We start from the raw sequence: 20,077 nt of genomic DNA on the forward strand, positions 1-20,077 counted from the left end.
AGCTGAAGTGTTCCAACACGAAATACGAAAAATACTGCAGGACCTCCCCGTGGGTCACGAATGTCAGCAATGACATCTTGGTGTATGGCAAAACCGAAAAAGAACACAACAGCCGACTGGCTGCCACACTATAATGGCAGGAAGAGTCAGGGCTAACGCTCCACAAAGAAAAATGCTAATTTGGGAAATATACACTAAGCTTTTTCGGGTATGTCTTCAATGAGAAAGGTGTGGCCCCGGACTCCGAAAAAGTAGAAGACAAAAAAAATGCCTGAGCCCCCACCGAAGTCTGCAGCTTCCTACGTATGTCAACATACTTGTGGACGGTTCATCCCTGACCTGGCCACCATTGCCACCCCCCTGCGGGAGCTCACAAAAGCAAAAATGACATGGGAGCGGCCAGCGACCCAAGAGACAGCATTCCAAAAGATCAAGTACTCACTGTCCAGCGACGCCACCATGGTATTCTTCGACATGTCCAGAAAGACAGAACTAAAAGTGGATGCCAATCCGTTTGGCCTCGGGACAGTCCTCACCCAGAGTGACTGAGACGGGACCGTTGTCCCCATTGCATTCGCCAGCCGAGCCCTCAATCTCATGGAAAGAACTACATGCAAATAGAAAGAGGCCCTCGCCATCATATGGGGGTGCAGACACTTTCACGTATATATACTGGGCCAACCTGTGACAGTACTAACGGACCACAAACCCCTGGTACCAATATTCAAGGGGTCGGCACCACAACCCCCAGCCAGAATTGAACGCTGGATGCTGCAGCTACAGCAATTCGACCTTGAAGTACAATACCGTGCAGGAGCAGACAACCCTGCAGACTTCTTATCCCGACAACCCCGACCAGCCACAGCAACAGAATGCGAAGCGGCCAAGGAGACAGAAGAGCACGTATGCCAGATCAGCGCCTGTGCCAAACCAAAGGCCATGAAGCTATATGAAATCGTGAAAGAAACAGACAGGGATCCCTGCCTCCAACAGACCAAAGAAGCAATACTCTCTGGGGAGTGGAAAACTTTCCTCTGCGCTGTTGCTCTCCGGACACCCCAAGCGCAGAAGATGATGCAATCCCTGTTCGGAATACGACACGAGTTGTCTGTGTCTCTGGAAGGCCTAATCCTCAAAGGACACTGCATCGTATTGCCCACCAACCTTCACGAGAGAGCGATCCAGCTTGCGCACGAGAGGCACCAGGGCATCGTAAAGACACAGGCTTTCCTCAAATCTCGTGTGGATGCCGCAGATACAAATGAAAGTCATGAACCTTGTCGAAGCCTGCACAGGACCACCAGAGCCCATGGCCTCCCCCCAAGAAGTGAGTGTTGCTGGGACGCAGTTAGCATAGACTTTTGCACTAACAAGGTCTACATCCTGTGGCAGTAGATGAATACACAAGATACCCGGAAGTCAAGCCGGTCAACTCGACGGATGCAGCCTCTGTCACGACAGCGCTGGAGAAGATGTTCACGGTCCACGGCATACAATTGTCGATAAAGAGTGACAATGGGCCCCCATTCACAAGTAACGAGTTCAAACGCTTGTTATGGAACTCCATAACATATTCTCACAAAACTGTCTTATGCATTTTTTACTTAAAGTGCAATTCATCTTTGCTACTGGTCGGGTAGATAAAGAAGTAAATGTCAAATGTGAAGCAGGCATGACAATAATGATGGCGCAATACAATGAGACAGGATTCAAATAACACGAGGAGGCTAGCCGGAATGTGCTGGGCTTTGCTCTTCTTCTGTGATCTGCGTACTCCTTAATTGTCCTTGCTTTCCTTGTCTTTTACCTGTGCTTCTTCAGCACACTCAGCAGGTGGGAATAGGGTGGCACTGTGTAGCAGTGTGGTCTTTATTATTTGTCCAAACATGAGGGCGGACGGGCACGTGCCGGTGGAACTGTGTGGAGTGTTTCTGTAGTCCCTTAGTAACGTACACACTGCATGCATGAAAGATCCCTTCGTGATTGAGAATACTTGTAGAGTGCGGTCTAGATTGCTCATAAATCTTTCCACCATCACATTTGCCTGCGGCCACAAAGGTGTGACCTTTTGGTTTTGGAAACTGAGATGTTCTGCAAACATGGCAAAATCATGTCCGCTGAAGGGAGGGCCATTGTCTGATTTTACAACCGAAGGAATTCCATAGTCTGCAAATGTCTTATCCATTGCGGGAATTACTGCCTGGGCGCTGGTTGAGTGAATGTGATGGACGTCCGGGAATCTGGACATTTCGTCGATGATCACGAGTGCATACTTGCCATTTGCTAGTGGGCCAAACATGTCTATGGCAATTTCATCCCACACTTGGGGTGGCATTGGAGACATTTTGAGAGGTTCTGGAAAGGTGCCCTCTTTACCATGTTTTAAATTTAGATGCATTTTTAGCCTCTCTGCCATGTACCACTGATTTTGTATTGCCCTAGCTAGTTGACTCTGCCTACCATTGATTCTGCATTGCCCTAGCTAAGCTGAATCCGCCTACCATTGATTTTGCATTGCACTAGCTAGTTGAATCTGCCTACCACTGATTTTGCATTGTCTTTAGCTAAGTTGAATCTGCTTACCACTGATTTTGCATTGCCCTAGCTAGTTGAATCTGCTTACTATTGATTTTGTACTACCCTAGCCAAGTTGAATTTGCCTACAACTGATTTTGCATTGCCTTTAGCTAAGTTGAATCTGCCCACTGTTGCGAAGTCTCCCCCCTAGGTGCCCATCTACCATGCTCCTCAGGGCGCTCCTCCTTATACTGTACCTCATTCTGCCTTCTGAAGCAACAATTATCACCCAGCTACGATTGACACACCCTCAGCCATCAGACACCTTGTTTCCCCTTAGTCTTGTCTCCCTGACCCTGCACCTGACAGCCCCCACAATGGACCCCACGACACCCACCATAGGCGTCCTTCACCTCAACACGGACATTAACCCGTACCTCAATGACCCAGCCCTCTGGCTGGAACATTTCGCTAACAAACCTACCCCTAACCAACCGTGCTCCTTATCTCTTAGAAACAAAAGATTAGGCACCAGATTCCGCATACGCCCAAACCGTAGTAACCTCCACAAGCAAATACGACATACACCACCATGCTCACCCAATGCACCCACCTACAGCAAACCTATCTCTACCGAGGCGAAATCCCCGGTTATCAAGGGCGCCCTCATCAACGCCAGATCCCTCCCAGCGCACGCTTTAGATATAGCAGACCTTATAACTTTGTCTGATCTTGACTTCATCGCCATAGCTGAAACCTGGCTACATGCCGCATCCGGCCCTTCATTGTCCCTTGCCCTTCCACCCGCTTCAGCATAATGAGATGTGACCACACCTTGGCCTCCCACTCTAGAGGTGGTGGCCTAGCCATCATACACAAAATTACTCTGGACTTCAGAGAATTGACCAACACTAAACTTGAGTTGGCTGAACTACTATCAGTCAAACTCGCACTAACACCTAATCAAACAGCCACCCTCCACCTAATCTACAGGCCTCCAGGCCCCGCACCCTCCTTTGTCGGCGAAATATCCACCCTCCTCCTTGACAATGCAAAAACAAACTCACAAATTACCATCCTCGGTGACCTCAACCTGGGACTTGGCGGCCCCAAAGATCCTACGGCACTAGATTTGGAAAATGCCCTCTCTAACTCTGGCTTCCCCTTGCACATCCAAGAGCCTACGCACTCTAAAGGTAAGACCCTCGACTGGCTAGCCAGCACTAACTGCAATATTAATGTCCTGACCATTACCCCTTGCCTATGGTCAGACCACCACATTGTCACCTTTAATATTGAAGCTTCTCCGCGCATCCCGACCTTGATAGCGCCTGCTCTCCCAACCAGAAACAAAAAGGACATAACCAAAGAGAAACTTCTCCCTTTGCTACTCCCTGTGCTAAAAATGGCCACTGACACTTGCAATGACCCTACCACCTTAGCTGACATCTATAACCGCAGCATGCTCACAGCCATAGACTCTATGGCCCCCATCAAACTGAGGAAGGCCAAACCACGTGCACATCTGAACTCTTGGTTTACTCCACAGTTAAGTTAAGTTAAAACTAAACGCTGTGCCGAGAACCGTTGGAAAAGCCACCCTTCCGATGTGCACACAGATGACTTCTTCCTGGCATCGCTCACCTACAAAGCAGCCATTATAGAAGCGAAAAAAGAGTCCCTTAATAATCGTATCGTGCAAGCTGACTCCAACTCTAAGGAAGTCTTTAAGATCCTAAAAGAGCTCGAAACTCCCGTTGCCCCCCCCCAAACCCCCCCCCCGACACCTGCATTAAAGACAGAAAATGGTGCGCTAACATTCAGGCAGCGTTACTGAATAAAATCACCATGCTTCAATCTAAAATCACTGCTAAACAAGACAGCCTAAAATTGGACAACCACCCCCTACCCCAGCTGAGGCCCTCTCCCCTGACTTACCCAACCTCAAACCGTTTTCCTTCTCACCGCTCACTACCACGGAGGTGGAAAACATCATCATGAGGATCAAACCTTCCCTTGACCCTAGCATACCTACCAATTACCGACCCATTACAACTGTCCCGTTCCTGCTAAAAATCTTAGACCGTGCAGCTTACTTGCAAATCCAAGATTATTTGGAAGCCAATAATCTTCTAGGTCTTAGACAAACCGGTTTCCGCCCCAAACACGGAACAGAGACAGCTTTACTTGACTTAAAAACTCAAATTGAAGTTCTAAAGGACAACGTCAACCTTGTCTTGCTACTTCTACTCGACCTCTCTGCTGCCTTCGATCTGGTCAATCATCAAATCCTATGCAAGCATCTTCACTCCGCCGCCCACTTCTCGCCATCTGCTACGGCCTGGATCAAATCATTCTTGAGTAATAGATCTATGCGGGTCTTTTCTCAATCTGCAGCTGCAGATCCCTCTCCCATTCTCTGTGACGTCCCCCAGGGCTCTTGTGTGTCGCCAACACTCTATAATGTCTTTACAAAACCCCTCTTTGATGTACTTGACTATCTGGGTGTCTCCTATACGAATTACGCTGACAACACCCAGATACTCATTCCTATCACTGGAGACTATTTGGCTGACACCAAGGCCTTGAACGAGGTCTACCTGGTCATCCAAGCCTGGATGGCACAACACTAATTATGCCTCAACAATGACATGACTGAGCTCCTCATCTTGGGCACTACGCAACGTCTTAGTAAACTTGAGCCGTCCTACCAATCATTTATCATTGATGGCAACACCATCCAAGTCTCGAAAGACACCAAAACTTTAGGCGTCTACCTTGACGCCACCCTATCCCTATCCCAACAAACTAATGCAGTCAGATCGGCCTCAGCATACACCTGCAAACTCATTGCAGCTTGCAGGCCATTTCGGACAACCTCAAATACGGTCACATTGGCCAGAACTCTCATCATGGCCAAAATCGACTACGGGAGGGCCCTCTACTTAGGAACTAGCCAAGAGAACATAAACAAACTGCAAATCGCCCAGAATAACGCCGTCAGAGCGGCCTTAAACATCCCGCGAAGCCACCATATCTCGGAATCTAGATCCAACCTACATTGGCTACCAGTAAAACAGAGAATTTCATTGAAAGCCTTAGGTCTTACCCACAAATGCCTAGCCAACCAAGCCCCCCCGTACCTCTGCAGCCATCTATCCCGCCACGCGCCCACCCGCCCTCAAAGAACTGCCCAGACCCACTGTCTAACCATCCCCAGGTTCAAACTACAAAAAGCGGGTGGATCTAGCTTCCCCGTCTTAGCTTCCAAACTCTGGAATGCCCTCCCCCTTACCATCAGATCTGAAGAATGTTTTAGTGCCTTCAAATCCAAAACGAAATCCTGGCTCTTCAACCAGCCCTGAAACCCGGACCTCTTATGCTCCTGGGAGCCTGTCCCAGGAATACACCTGACCTAACCTCCATGTTGTAAATATGTATATTACTGTATGCCTTGTATACTTGCACTGTCTTAAAAGCTGAATATATGAATGCATATGTAACCATGTCTAAAGTTGCGCCCGGATGCCTCTGGGCCTGAAGGTGCGCGTTATAAATAAAACAAATACAAAAATACAAATACTGTCATGCATGCTATGCATTTGCTTAGTACTTGTTCCACCTTTTCATCCATCTGGGGGAACCACACTTTGGTCCTTAGCTGCCTTTTTGTAGAGACAATTCCTCGATGTCCGGAGTGTGCTAGGGCAAGTATTTGTTCCTGTTGGCTCGCTGGGATGATGATTCTACTTTCCTTCAATAAGAGCCCTTTCGGGGAGATTGAAATGGTGTCCCTTATGAGCCTGAAGGTCTCCACTTCGGTCAGTGGCTGTTCATGCGTCGTTCTTTTGTGCCATTGGCCTGACTTTAAGCATTCCTGTATCTTCTGAAGTAGTTTGTCTTTCTTGAGACTTTCTAGTAGTTGCGCCTTCGTGATGGATTTGGGCATTGCGTTGTTTACCAGGTAATTTACGTATTGATTCGCTTTGATGGATTGTCTTTCATCCTGTGCCATCTGGACCATCTCGGTGCCAGTCTGCTAGTGTCAGATATAATGAATTGTGGCATTGCTTGTAACTGTAATGCTTCATGACTGCTCTCCCCCGTCTGCGCGTGAGGAGTTGACGTGGAATGGGGGCTACTGACCGCTTTGTGGTCAGACATTGCCCTGTGAGGCTTACACCTGATTGCTCACCTTCTGTTAGCAAGCTTTCTTGACTGGATCTGGCTCTCCTGAGCACGAAATGAGGGTTGTGGTGATGCAGTCAGTGTCTACACTGCATGAAATGTAGCATCTCTTTGGGCAACGTGAAGGTTGTTGTCCTTGAACTGCTGTGGTGCAGGATTTGATTCTTGGTTGGCAGCCGCAGGGAGAAATGTACCATGTCCCTGGAGTGCCACGTATCATGCAGGTCAAACGCATGTGATGAAACGTTTCCTCCATGGCAGTGTAGGTAACATATTACATACATGCCAACCCTCCCAATTTAGGCCAGACACTCCTGATTTTTTAGTGAAAAATACTGCAATTTCTCACATTCTCCCGCCTAAAATAATGATTTCCCCAAAGCATTCCTATGGGGAAATTGTTGTCTCCCGAATTCTCTGTAGAAATGTCCCTCCCAGGCGTGTCAGAATGTTGGCATGTATGATATTAGTCAGCGCGTGTTGTTAGGTTAGTGAAGATGTCGGTATGGAGCGGCAATGCGCGGTGATGACGCTGTAAGATCTGCTGCCCGCGGCGTTGTCGGTTGCGGTGAGTCATCCGCAGTGCATAGCTCTCAACCATTTGTGCTGCAAAGGCAGGTGAAATCACCCGATTTTGTTTTTGGCGGGTGAGACGCCCATTGGAATGAATGGGCGTGCAGGAGGCTTGGCGGGTGATTCAGCCCTTTAAAAGGCGGGTGACACCCGCCAAAAGCGTGTGAGTTGAGAGCTATGGCAGTGGTTACCATCGTATGGCCGCAGGTATACTCCCTCTTGCTTGGGCCGGCACAAGTGCAGAGGTGTGGGCTGAATGCGCAGTGGGCCGGCAACGTTCTGAAGGCTCCAGTCATCTTGCGGAGGAGGTTGGGTTCTCGACGACATAAACACTTCATCGCCATTGTCAAATGTGAAGCAGGCGTGACAATAATGATGGCGCAATACAATGAGACAGGATTCAAATAACACCACGAGGCTTGAGCTTGGGTTTTTTTAATTCTCTTTCTGTAACTGGCACGAAGGTGGGGGGGTCAGGGTCCCTTCCAAGTATTAACAATAGAAAGGGGATACTACCATAAATGCATAATATAAAGCCTCCGGTCTTGTCATAGAATACATTGCAGTTTTATAAGGCAGCTGAGTGGCAACATGAGGGCAGACGCTGGGGGCCCTTGCAAATAATTAAAGTTGAAAGCCCTGACGCCGTCCCTGATCAAGAGATCGTTAGAAGAAAAAAAAAATCTTTGGGAAAACCATAACGAGAACGGCGGTTTTTCGGAAATGCCTCAACCCAACTATATAAACTGCAAATGTACCAACCGTTCAGATCAACGGGTGTGTCTAAGCAGCAGCAATCGTGTTTAGGTATGTTTCTTTCTGTTTTGTCAAAACGCTAAAACTCTAGCTCGCCTCTGAATCATTTCAGTTGAATGCTATACGTCAATGCTGGCTTGCCTGAGGTTAACATGGCGGCCAGCGATGACGCTAGTGAGCGATGTTGTGGTTGCTCTCTAAAATCACGTGGCCGCATAGTGGAGAGTTGCGAGGCCCGCGTAAAGGAAAGGTGCGTGCCGCATCCGGCAACATGGAGGCAGAACAACTAAACTGGTGAGCTTGTAAATAGTCTTTCAGTTAAAGGATATTTGTGAGAGGGCGTGTATTTACTAAATTCAGGCGATGGAAACTTCTGTGCAGTGCGTACCAGCTTGCGAGTTAATTTAAGAGAGGAACCGATAACTGCCTACTGTGAGTGGAGTGGCTACTGCTGCTACCACACTTGGTACGAAATTTAAGTGACGCTTCAAACGACGCGTGCGCAGTGGAGACTTTGCCTAAGAGGATGCCTTTGGTGGCTCATTAGTTATGCCTTTTAATGTATAAAGGGTAAACATCATTGCACTTTAGCCGAGTCCCGTATACCTTTAGTTGACGCACTTGTTCAGTGCTCCTTGTGAATGATATTACGTCTAAAGGGCTTTATTCATGACGACTGATCATAGAAGAAAGCGTACATTGAGTGTGAATGTGACCTCTTTAGTCGGTAGTATGAGCCGCCCCAGCATGATTAGGAGATATCCCCGATTAAAAAATCTCTCACTATTTATGTAATATTTCTGTTTGAAACGTGCAATCTTTTTATTGAATGTCTACTGTGAGCTTTTTCTAAATAGATGTTTTGATTACAAAATATTGTGGTATTGTTACTAATATTGAATCGAACTATAGCATCTGCAAAATAATTAATTATTTCACATTGATCTCCCCACTGAAACCATTTCTTACTGTCAACCTTGAGCACAGCTGCAACTGAGTTCCGCCAGAGGGTGCTGCTGCCTAAGTTTGAATTGGTAACCATTGGCTGCTAAAGACTAAACGATGAACACGTATTTTTAATTTGGGCTATTAGGTGGCGCTTTGTAACCCGAAATTATTGAATTGAGATTACAGAATTGTTGAGCTTTTGGGCACGTCCATCACATATGGAGGAAGGACCCTGGCTGTCTGCATTGTCTCCAGCATGCCGGGTCAAGTGTCTGGTTCATATGGTGGAGCCTCAGGGGGGTAGTACCAGCGCAGCAGGATTTTATAGGGGTATTCCCTGTTAGTGACGCAGACCGATGATGAGTGGGCACGAGTCATATATCCACTCAGGTCTAATCCTCTATAGGGTGGCCTAGGTCTGTCTCCCATTGTACCATGCATCAGGTTTGGGATGCGAAGAAGTCGCCCTGGAAACGTCTGTGTAAGGTAGAGATCTTACCTCGGGTCGGGTGATCCATAAGCGTCAGCTCCCGTGCCGTAGGGAGGCGGGTTGCTGCCTGGCGTGTTTGTGGGTGGTAGCACCAGTGGCGAAGCTGGATATAGGAGAACCTGTCTTTTTCCTGAAGCCGGAAGGCTTCCTTACATTGTTCGAAGGTGCGGGGCTCCCCCCCGACCCTTTACAAACAACTGACCCAGAGACTCCATGCCCCCTGAGATCCAGTTTGTGAAGTTCTGGAGGTTTGTCCCGGGTGAGAAGGTTGGGTTATGGAATACCGGAGATGAGGGGCTCAGTCCTCCGGGGATCCCCTTCTGCTTCAGGGCACCATCCCAAATGTCTATGGTGTGCCTAGTGGATAGCAGTAGCCTCTCCCATGTCCGCCGCATTGGGGGTGGGATGTGTGGAAGTAAGCGTAGGGGGAGGGATAGGCGGGACTGTTCAAGCTCCTCACATCTAGGACGACCAGTGGATACCTGCCACGCTTGAGTACACACTAATTGTGCTGCCATCTGGTATCCCTGCAAGTCGGGTACCCCCCAGACCGCCCAGTCTTGCATTACCTTGCATTGTTTTTTGGGGGATCCTGCTTTTTTTCCCCCCTTCAGATAAATCGTAGCATATTCCTCTGTAGGTTCCGGAGGCATGGCGACGGGATAGGAACCGGGAGCGATGAGCAGGCATATATAAATCTGGGGAGGAGATTCATTTTTCAGGCAGTGATGCAAACCATTAGTGAGATTTCTTGAGACTTCCAGCGCTTCAGTTTGTCTTACAGTTCTTTAAGGAGTGGGGGAAAATGTACACGATAAACGTTCCTTGGGTTCGCTGGGACTTGGATGCCCAAGTAAGGGATCGCCTTAGCCTTCCATTGTATAGGGCACAGTGGGGTCAAAGCTTCCCTCTCGGTCGGGGTTAAGCCTATTCCCAGGGCCGGGGACTTGTTAAAGTTGTTGGAGAAGCCAGTGACCCTTCCGTAGCTATCTATCTCGGCTAGGACCTGCATCAGTGAGGTACAGGGCTCTGAGACCGTAAGCAAAACATAGTCTGCATACAGAGCGATTTTTATGTTGCGAGGAGCCAACTTGGAGACCCTTGATGAGATTGTTCAGCCTGATTCTTTGGGCGAGGGGTTCCATGATCAGGGCAAATAGGAGTGGGGATAGTGGGCATCCCTGCCTGGTTCCGCAGGTCAGGGAGATCGGGTCGGAAAGGGTGCCGTTGATCCTTAGGAAGGTTTTTGGTGACTTGTAGTTTGCCAGGACCATGGCTCGGAACTCCTGCCCAAACCCAATGGCCTCCATGGTGAGGTTCATAAAGGTCCAGTCCACCTTGTCAAATGCTTTGGTGGCGTCAAGGGCCAGAAGTGCTAGCCCCTGGGAGTCCTGGGTGGCCAGGTCTACTGGGTCCAGTGCCCTATGGATGTTATCGCCTGTAGATCTGTTTCTAATGAACCCGGTCTGATCAGGATGGATTATGTCAGGCAGTATGTGGGAAAGGCGCATCGCAAGGATCTTGGAGTAGATGTTGGCATCAATGTTCGGCAGGGCAGTTGGTCTGTAAGAGGCCGGGTTCCTTGGGCCCCCCCCCCACCGGTTTGGGTAAAAGGACGGTAATGGATTCTTGCATGGAGGGGGTTATCGGGCCCGTTTCCCTGAAGGAATTAGAGTTTGACCAATGGTGTCAGCAGTTGGTGCCTGAAAATATTGTAGAATTTGGTGGAATGTCCGTCAGGGCATGGAGCTGAGGTTTTAAGGGATTTTATGGTCTCTACCTCTTCGCCCGAGATCGGAGAGTCCAGGATGTCTCGGGCCGAGTCGCTTTGAGGATATTTTTACTTTCTACAATGGGTAACTCAAACGGAAACCAGTCGGACGTGTCCCCTGGATCAGGTCTTCGATGGTGTGGTTCTAGGTACTCTGTAGCAGAGCAATGCAGACCTTTTTTCCATGAGATGGCTCCACAACTTCGTACTGGTAAGAGTTTGGTATCTCACAACCCAGTTTGGGGTCATTTGTCTTCTGCCCTTACGTTGACTTTGGTTTATTTCATCTCCACCTTTAGGGTTTGGTTCTTTGGGGTTCTGCTTCTCTATAGAATTGCTATAGTTCTCACCCCACTCTGAGGTCGACCTCCTTCGCCACAGCTTGGGATCGGCTCTCTCACAACCCTTCTTGGGTACTTGCTTCTCTCGCCCTGCCTCAGGCTGTGATTCTTCTTGCACGCCCTTGTTTTAACTCTTGGAACTGCCTTGGAGTATGGTTTTTTGCACCCGCCTGGGGTATAATCTATTGGACCCTGCCTTGGGGATATGGTTTCTTTCACCCCACCCAGTGGTATCAACCCCATGGACCCCCACCTTGAGGAATGGTTTCTTGCACCCCACCCTGGGATATGGTCTCTTATGCCGGTTCCATGTGTTAAAATCGTGCCAAAAATAGCTATGAACACAAAATATTGCGGCAAAAAGGCTTTGATTTTGCCACCGCAATCCATGTAAAGGATGCGGGGGACACCCCTGCAACCTCCGCTCCCCTTAAACGGGGTACACTTTAACAGGTAAAACCACGGCATTTTTGCTGCATTATTTTTTTTTTTGAATGTATGTTTTGTTATTTATTTTTTTCAGGTGACATTTTTGCCGCAATTTTATCACTGCATACCCTTATACCCCTTTGATTTCTTTGAGCTACTGCGTACCTGCCATTCGGTGCAATGCTCCTTGGCTGGCTGAGGAAGTTTGGTGGTGGCGTTGCTGGTTCTTCAGCATCCTCTGCCTCTGTATCCCTGGGAAGGACTTTTGCCTTCCTCTCGCTGGCTCCCCCGCCTCTTGTGCTGCCAGTTGGTGCGCGGGCTGAGCTCTGCGTTGATGTCCTTGACCAGGCGTTCCCAGCTCCATGTCTAGGGCAGCTTTCAGCATGCCTATGCATCGACCTCCGTCGGGCCTGATGCGCACAGTCTGCGCTTTTCTCATGTCTCGCCTTCAAAGGGGAGTGCTCCACACTTCTGACGCTCTGCAGATGTCGCTCTCCTTTCTCTAAGGATGATGGACTCTTTATGCCTCTGTTAAGGGATGGGACTTCCTGCTATTTTTTCAACCCTCGTCACAGAGGGTCCGAAGCCACGCCAGCAATTTATACAGGAAGTTTCTGGTTATTTGTCATTGTAACCTCCATGGAGCAAACACAGGTAGAATTGGAATCTTGGGGGGGGGGTGGGAGGAGAACCGCTGTCCCTTCTTAGGAGTGGGTGGGTGGGGGTTAGCTCCAGTCTGATCCCACTTGCCCTGTTCCCTAGGGGTATTAAGCTTAGCGGGCTCACCTCTCTAGTGCCAAAGGTGGCTCCTTTGGGGAGAGACGATGGATTCATCACAAAAGGCAAGTACAACAGAGTGAAAACGTTGGTTTAGCGCTTGCATAAAGGTACAGATGTGGTCAAGACAAGGGACCAACGAGCCAGGCTTACATTTTCCTGTAGTGGTAGACTGGGGTGATGTGAGCATTGTAAAATAGATGAGTGAGTGGTGATCCTAGGAGATAAAGTAGTGAAGTGAGGATGATAGGACGATCAGATCAAGGTTGTTGGTAGGATCATATGTAATAGCAAGCAGCATGATTGTGCCAAACAAGGACTACAAGGATGCGGCCTTACCGTACCTTTTGGATGTATGTACATGTCTTGAAAGTAAATTTCAAAAACCCAGGGTATGGTTTTTAGCTTTACATTAATTACTTTGCAATCCGATACTTGCAGTTTTTCATTCAAGAATGAAAAAATAAAGCTACATGTGCTCACCATACTTGCTGTGTTTTATACTTTTTAAGTCCTTTCTATAAAACAGTATTCTTGAAAGCTCAACACCACCTTTTTGTACGAACTAAAGCTTTTAAGTTATGTGATAAAGTGCCTAGGTTGCAAACTGGCCTCAAATCCCAGCGTTGTCACTTAATTGAAGTGTGTGTAATACTGGTGCAAATCCTTTGTTTTCACTGGTCTTTAGCTTTCAAAATCCCCACCAGCCATTCAATTGATAGTCTACACTATTCTAAAAAAATGGCTCACTCATGGTATTGCTTGACATATGATAATGACATTGAAACTATGTTGCACATCACAAAATTGTCTCTTCGCTCTCAATTTAAATGACTGCGATTCCTCTCTGTAAGACTGAAGGAAGGTATCTGTTCTTCTGCCCTCTATATGGCAGAGTAGAGGCACAGAGCACCCCAGCCAAGGTTCTCTATATGGTAGCTTGGACGAGCAACCAAGGCTTAAGCTCTCAGGAGGTGATGCAGGCTGGTTCTTAAGTACAGTGAGTTTCCAAACCCTTACAAAGGAATGTCCACACACTGTTATGTACTAACACGGTTCTTTATATAAAAATAAGGTTCAGAGTATAAACACAATTAATAACACACTTTGTACTCTGGCAATTCTAATATGGCAAATATATACAATGGCTACGTGGTACCATACTTCGGACTCCTTTTAAAATACATCAACTGCTGACAGTTATAAAGTAGCATACAATTCATTCAGTAAGGTGTATCAACATAGATCATAGGAAGGAAGGCAGGTTAGGTTAAACAATGGCAGAATGCTTCTTTAGCATTCTGTGTAGGGAACCCCCCCAACTGGGCAACATGTAATAAGAGCATTATCAATCCATAAATGTTAAAATCATTCTTTTTTCCTGGGCAAAAAGTTCAACCACCCCAATCTACCTGAGATAAAGAGTTTCTTCGCCGGTTCCGTAGACTGATTCATCGAGAGTGGACTCCCTTTAAAGCAGGAGCCACAGGGCGTCGAGATTACTTGAAGAAAAGTGAACATTGGCGTGGTGGCAGTAGCTTCGACCTTCGCAGTGCTTTTAGACGATCGTTCGTGGAAGCCCTGATAAGATTGGGCATGCGGTCCACCTTGATTCAAAGTGTTTGGTGCTGCAAAGAAGACTTGGTGATGGATGTAGGCCCAGCAGCAGGTGTTGGGGGATGCTTCGGCGGTCCTCTGGCCTGTCGGTGCTGCAGCCGGTGCACGTACCTCGGCATAGCTTTGGCGATCAGGATTCGACCACGGGTTGGACTTCGGATTTTCACTTCGTCAGTGCCCCTGGGACGTCTTTGCTGGTGGTGGGAAACCCACTGGCGGACTTTCCTCGGTAGCCGCAACCTCGACTTTCTCTGGCGGGACAAAGCTGTTGACGGTGGTGGCAAGGGAGCCCTTCGTTCAAAGGTTCTTAGGAAAAGGTGGAGCGATGCGTCTCCGGGCGTCTAGCAGCATGGCGTAAAGGCATCCCCGCTTCTGGCCGACACGCTTCGACTGGCTTCCAGCGGTTATGGAAATCCTCCGAACCCCGGTCGAAAGCAATGGACTTTGATGTCCTGGTGCTTCACTTCAAGATTCTCAGAGAACCCCTTCTCCGGTCGACAGCCTTTCGGGACTGGCTTCCAGGGCACCTCGATGATCAGCTTTTGCACGATGTTCCCTTACAGCTCGGGGAGAGGTCTCCTAGCCAGGTCCTCTATCGGATCACAAAGTATACAAGGGCTCCTTGTTAAGACCCCGTTCTGCCCAGGAGGGCTCTACGTTAAGTAAACAAATGAGAAGGGTCAGTCTTGCCCGATTGAGCATCTCAAGGGAATCATTGACATAACATTGTAGACCCACCATTTTTCAATAAATGTTTATATTCAAAAGGAAAGGCCTATTGGTCTAGTGGCACACAGAATACATAGAAAATATAATTACTGGCTGAACATGAACCAAATGCACGGCATTGTACAAAATACATATTCGAGAAACTTGACTCAAATTTTTGGTACATATTAAGATTGAATGTTTGAACACCTACTGTTATGGAGAACAGGTGTTACACCAATTAGTGCAATTTCAAAACAAGGGATTGGAACAATGGTAAAACAGTGTGGACAATAACACACAGAGGGTAAGGTGGTCTACACAGGTGTGTTTCGAGCCTCGTAGGCTATTGAAAGGGCCTATCTTACACGGGCCTTCATCAGGATGAAAAGAGACTTGTAGAAAAAGCCTGTTCAGTGTGTGTGCTGCCTACAAAACGACAGACAAGGGATAGTTTCAGTACTTTTTAAATGTCATGAAGGCAAGAAAGTAACCTTATTTCCTATTTACAATCTATTAATGTTTGAACCTAACACACTTTACCCTCTGTGTGTTATTGTCCACACTGTTTTACCATTTTTCCAATCCCTTGTTTTGAAATTGCACTAATTGTTGTAACACCTGTTCTCTATAACAGAACATTCAATGTTAATATGTACCAATAATTTGAGTCGTTTCGCGAATATGTATTTTGTACAATACACATGTTCATCTAGTAATGATATTTTCTGTGTATTCTGTGTGCCACTAAACCAATAGGTCTTTCCTTTTGAATATAAACATTTATTGAAAAAAGGTGTGTCTAAGATGTTATGTCAATGATTCCCTTGGAATGCTCAATCAGGCAAGACTCTCTCGGATCAGTCCTCGACAGACTCGACAGCGTTTAGATTTTGCCGAAGGAAAGCAGCAGCAATTCTTCTTCCAGCTGGGCTTAAAGAATAAGCAGCTTCAAGTTTCAACTTCAGATTCTGAACAAATTGGGAAGTGAGAGGTCCCCAGATATACACATCTGTCCCTTATTCACTCTGGCTGAGCCAGACTTAGCCAATCACACAGAAGGGCATTCATGCAGGCTATTCACTTCCACCCAGACAATCATAACCATAACAAGGAATGTGGATTGGGGCAAGCACCCAGCCTTTCAGCACACCACACTGCATTCATGTCAGTTTCAGGCAGGGCTGTCTCATTCATTGTGTCACACACACAGAAACCAGACACCCATAACTTAGAATTCACACAGGTCCCACCTCAAGGGTGTACCCACAACATACAGTCACTGGGAAGGCTCCAGCCAGTCTGGCCTGGACCGCCCCACAATACCGTATATGGTTCTTCCACCCAACAGCCAGTTTAGGGACAGGGTCAGGGCTTCCCAGGACTTTGGGAAAACAGGTTAACAGGCTATAGAAACCAAGAGGCCCCAGGGGCCATCTTGACTTATATCAGGAATCCACTGATTCCTATGGCAGGACCTGGGTATCCCAAAATTGAGGATACTCTGAGCACCTGTCAAATTCAGCATGGAACTGCTCACCATGACCAAAAAGAGGAAGAGCTGCCCTGCCAGGAGTCCCAAATGGACACCTTGTAGAAAACACAGAACACACTTGATAAGGGAGTACAGGACAAGGACATGGAGGCCCTGTCCCTACAATGCATTTCCAGCATCCCACCCTCTAGTACCAAAGACTGCTTTTGATGTTGGTTTCTGTGATATCACTTCTAGTGATGTTAACACATATGTAAATTAGGGAAGCCAAGTATTTAGAACCACACAATTCCTTAACTTGGCCCTAATTGCAATGGAATATAAAGTTCACTGATGCACTGGAGGCTGGCTGTCGCATGTAAATTGTCCAGCACGTTCCTTCTCTACTGCATATACATATCTGTATTTATATACAGGGAATAACAATGCTCTTTTCAGCACAAAAGAAGGTGCAATAGATAAGATATCAGACTTGACGTAAAACATTGAGCTACTTGCAATGGGGTGAGTTTGAGTGACATTCTAGACAGGTTGTACTGGGGAGTAAATGGAAAAGTCAGCAGGGGCATATGTGGGTAGACTTATATAAATTAAGGGCAAGCAACATTAGTAATTTTTAAGTGCAGATGGGTGTTAAAGCCAGTTGTGTCAGGGATGTGGCCCTGATGGGAGTAGTGTTAGAGCAGAGGTAGAGAAAGTGAAAGAGGCAGGATATAGACGAGGGAAAAATGTTACCTCCTTGAGAGATGGGTTAAGAGGATAACTCTGAGGCAAGGAGGTAGGATTTCAATTTGGCTTTGAACAAATCAGTATGGACTATTTCTCGGATGTCCGGGCGAAGAGATTTCGGGCAAGCAGAGCAAAAACAGAGAGCAGAAGTGAGAGGAAGCACAGGTAGGGTGAGATGCCACAAGGGTAGTCCAGGCAGAGCAGAGGTTACAAGAAAGCTTGATAGAGGAGGGTAGATACATTGGTGCCTTACCGTGGATAGATTTGTGAATCGGGAGAAGAAATTGAATTGTACCTCGTCAGCAATCCAGCCTTGTGATGGTAAGTGGAAGTAGGTGTGAATTGTGGTATTTTAAAGAGTCTTGGCATCGAAGTTAATGCTCTTGTCGATTGGACATCATGCATAATTGGGGAAAACAAAGATGATGCTGGCACAGGTGTACAGTTTAGAGAAGACAAGATTGGTTAAGAGATGCTTGCCGGCATTGAAAGGAAGGAGGTGCCTGATTTTCCCAATATTTAGACGGTTGAGACGAGTCGCAGCTGCGGTTTTGGGGATGATAGGAGAGAAGTTATGAGAGGAGTCCTAGATGATTCCAAGGTTCCTAGCTGAAGAAGAGTAAAGGAGAGGGTCAGTTGCGGGAACTGGAAAGGCAGGTGAGGAGAGTATTGGGCAGGGAAGAAGAGCGCCCCTGTTTTGGAGGAGTTTTACATCCAAGAGTGCAAAGTCATCCAATATTTTATGGCAGAGAAACAGTTTGAAATTTTGATATGGAGATCAGGGGAGAGTTCAGGAAAATAGAAGGTTTGTGTGTCTTCCACGAAGAAAAACACCTAAGTGGAGAACCCAAAAGAGTAGATCAGTGCCCCAAGAGCAGAGTTGTATAGTGTACGGAGGAGCGGACCCAAGACGGAGCCATATGGAACATCAACAGTTAGAGAAGTGAATGCAGAAGTTGTTGTTCCAGGAGTCCTAGAATTGGCCAGGTGCTAGGTATGATTCAAACCAGGCCAGGGCTCGATCAAATCCCAAGAAAAGAGAGAGCGTATTAAAGAGATCAAAGTGATCAACAATATCGGTGGCAAACAAAGGCATACATTAAGAAAGATTAGCACAGACACACATACAGTAGCCTTTAACATGCGTGCACACTGTCACGATTTCCTATTTATATAGGAGAGAGCAGAGCTATGCGTCTACCCAGGGGGAAAAATGGGGCTGTGATTGATGGCTTCTGATCATCTGTCGTTGTTCATGCCTAAAGCGAATACTGCACAGCTGCGAACGCTTTGCATCTCTGTGCATGGCCTATTGTGCTTTAGTATGACTAAACACAAACGCCAGGAAATTCTAATGAGCTTGAGTCCCTCTTTGTTGAAATGACTTCTGAATTGTTGCATACATAAATGACACTTAATAAGAGACTATACAATGTAGTTTAATGTAATCATAATTTTCTCAAAGCTTGTGCGTGTGCTATACAAGCTTTGGAACAGCCACTAGGACATAAACCGTTAGTCCAGATAGCAGAAATATTACATGAGATCTAGTCTTTATGGGTGAAAACAATAGAAAAGTACTCTGTTAAATGCAAACAAAGCAAAGATGTGATGACTGGAAGGTTTAGAATGAATCTCAACCTCTGGTATTGCTCTGGGCAACCCTCCAGACCATCGTTCTTCGCCTGCCAAGCCATTACAGAAAGGAAAATACCATATGCAAATCAGGCTTGGTCCCACCCCAAAAGGGGCAGTCCAGCCCAAACTACTAGGTCACATACCTTCTGCATGAGACCACAAGCATCCCCAAACATGTTTCGGCCTTGCTGGACCTCATCAGTGGGGAGTAGCTTGGGTCTCTAGGCCCAGCAAAAACAGGACCCTCGTCTGGGCATCCCTGTCCCACTCTGTGTGACAAAGCAAAAAACCGAGGAACAATAGGGGGAAAGTAATCCAAAAACCCAGACAATAGCTGGGTTAAGTTTGAACGATGTGTTGTCAATTCTTGAAGAAGTAGAATCGTTAAACCCTGCCTTTGCCGCCCCTCCTTGTGTACTGAAACATCCAGGGATTTTTGTTACCCGGGACCAGATTTTATAATGCGTAATTATGGTCATAGGACAGTGGTTGAGGAACTTGCTGAGGCTTCCCTATAATGTCTTCCTTGGAATATTGCTGGTGCCTCTAAGAAACTAGGATGAGATGATGAAAGAATTTGATGTTATCCTGTTGCAAAAAAACAGGATTGTGCTATATTTTATGTGGATGGGCTAGTAAAAGTTGATTGATCCTAGGAGGTGACGTTACTTTAAAAATTGGTAATGGTCCTCCACCTTATTTGTTTTATGAAATTGACTGTTGGACTCCCGGTGCCTTTTATGTTAGATCTGCGTATATGCCCAATGGGTCTCGCACTTTATGCATTACTGACTGAATGGGGCATGTGTTCCATCGATGGCCGAGTTTCGAATGATAACCCTGGTAGATACACATGTAGAGGACATCAAGGGGGCTCCATGATTGACTTATTTCTATAACCCTGCTTATAAATGGCCATGTATTGACAGGCTCTCTGTGGTAGTGGGCCTATATGGTGACCGCCATCCTATTGAGCTACAAATACTGTCAAGGTGGTTTGCCTGTCTATAATGATTTACAACATTTAACCATGGCAAGTTAACTTCTTCCCGATGAGAATGAAATGGGAGTCAATAGACTTCCTAGGCACGTCAGTACCT

At 47.0% G+C, this 20,077-nt stretch overlaps 1 protein-coding gene across 1 annotated transcript in view; it reads left to right on the forward strand.

The window, feature by feature from the left end:
- Positions 1-8,252: 8,252 nt before the first annotated feature.
- The window catches only part of ICE2 (interactor of little elongation complex ELL subunit 2), a 1,950,511-nt gene continuing 1,938,686 nt past the window's right edge, over positions 8,253-20,077 (forward strand). The window contains exon 1 of the mRNA XM_069623082.1: positions 8,253-8,328. Within this exon, the coding sequence (XP_069479183.1) occupies positions 8,306-8,328 (23 nt within the window). The 5' untranslated portion in view covers positions 8,253-8,305. The remainder of the gene's footprint in view (positions 8,329-20,077) is intronic.

Source organism: Ambystoma mexicanum, chromosome 11 (assembly GCF_040938575.1).
Source record: "Ambystoma mexicanum isolate Mex_15411 chromosome 11, UKY_AmexF1_1, whole genome shotgun sequence".
NCBI classification, from domain to species: domain Eukaryota; kingdom Metazoa; phylum Chordata; class Amphibia; order Caudata; family Ambystomatidae; genus Ambystoma; species Ambystoma mexicanum.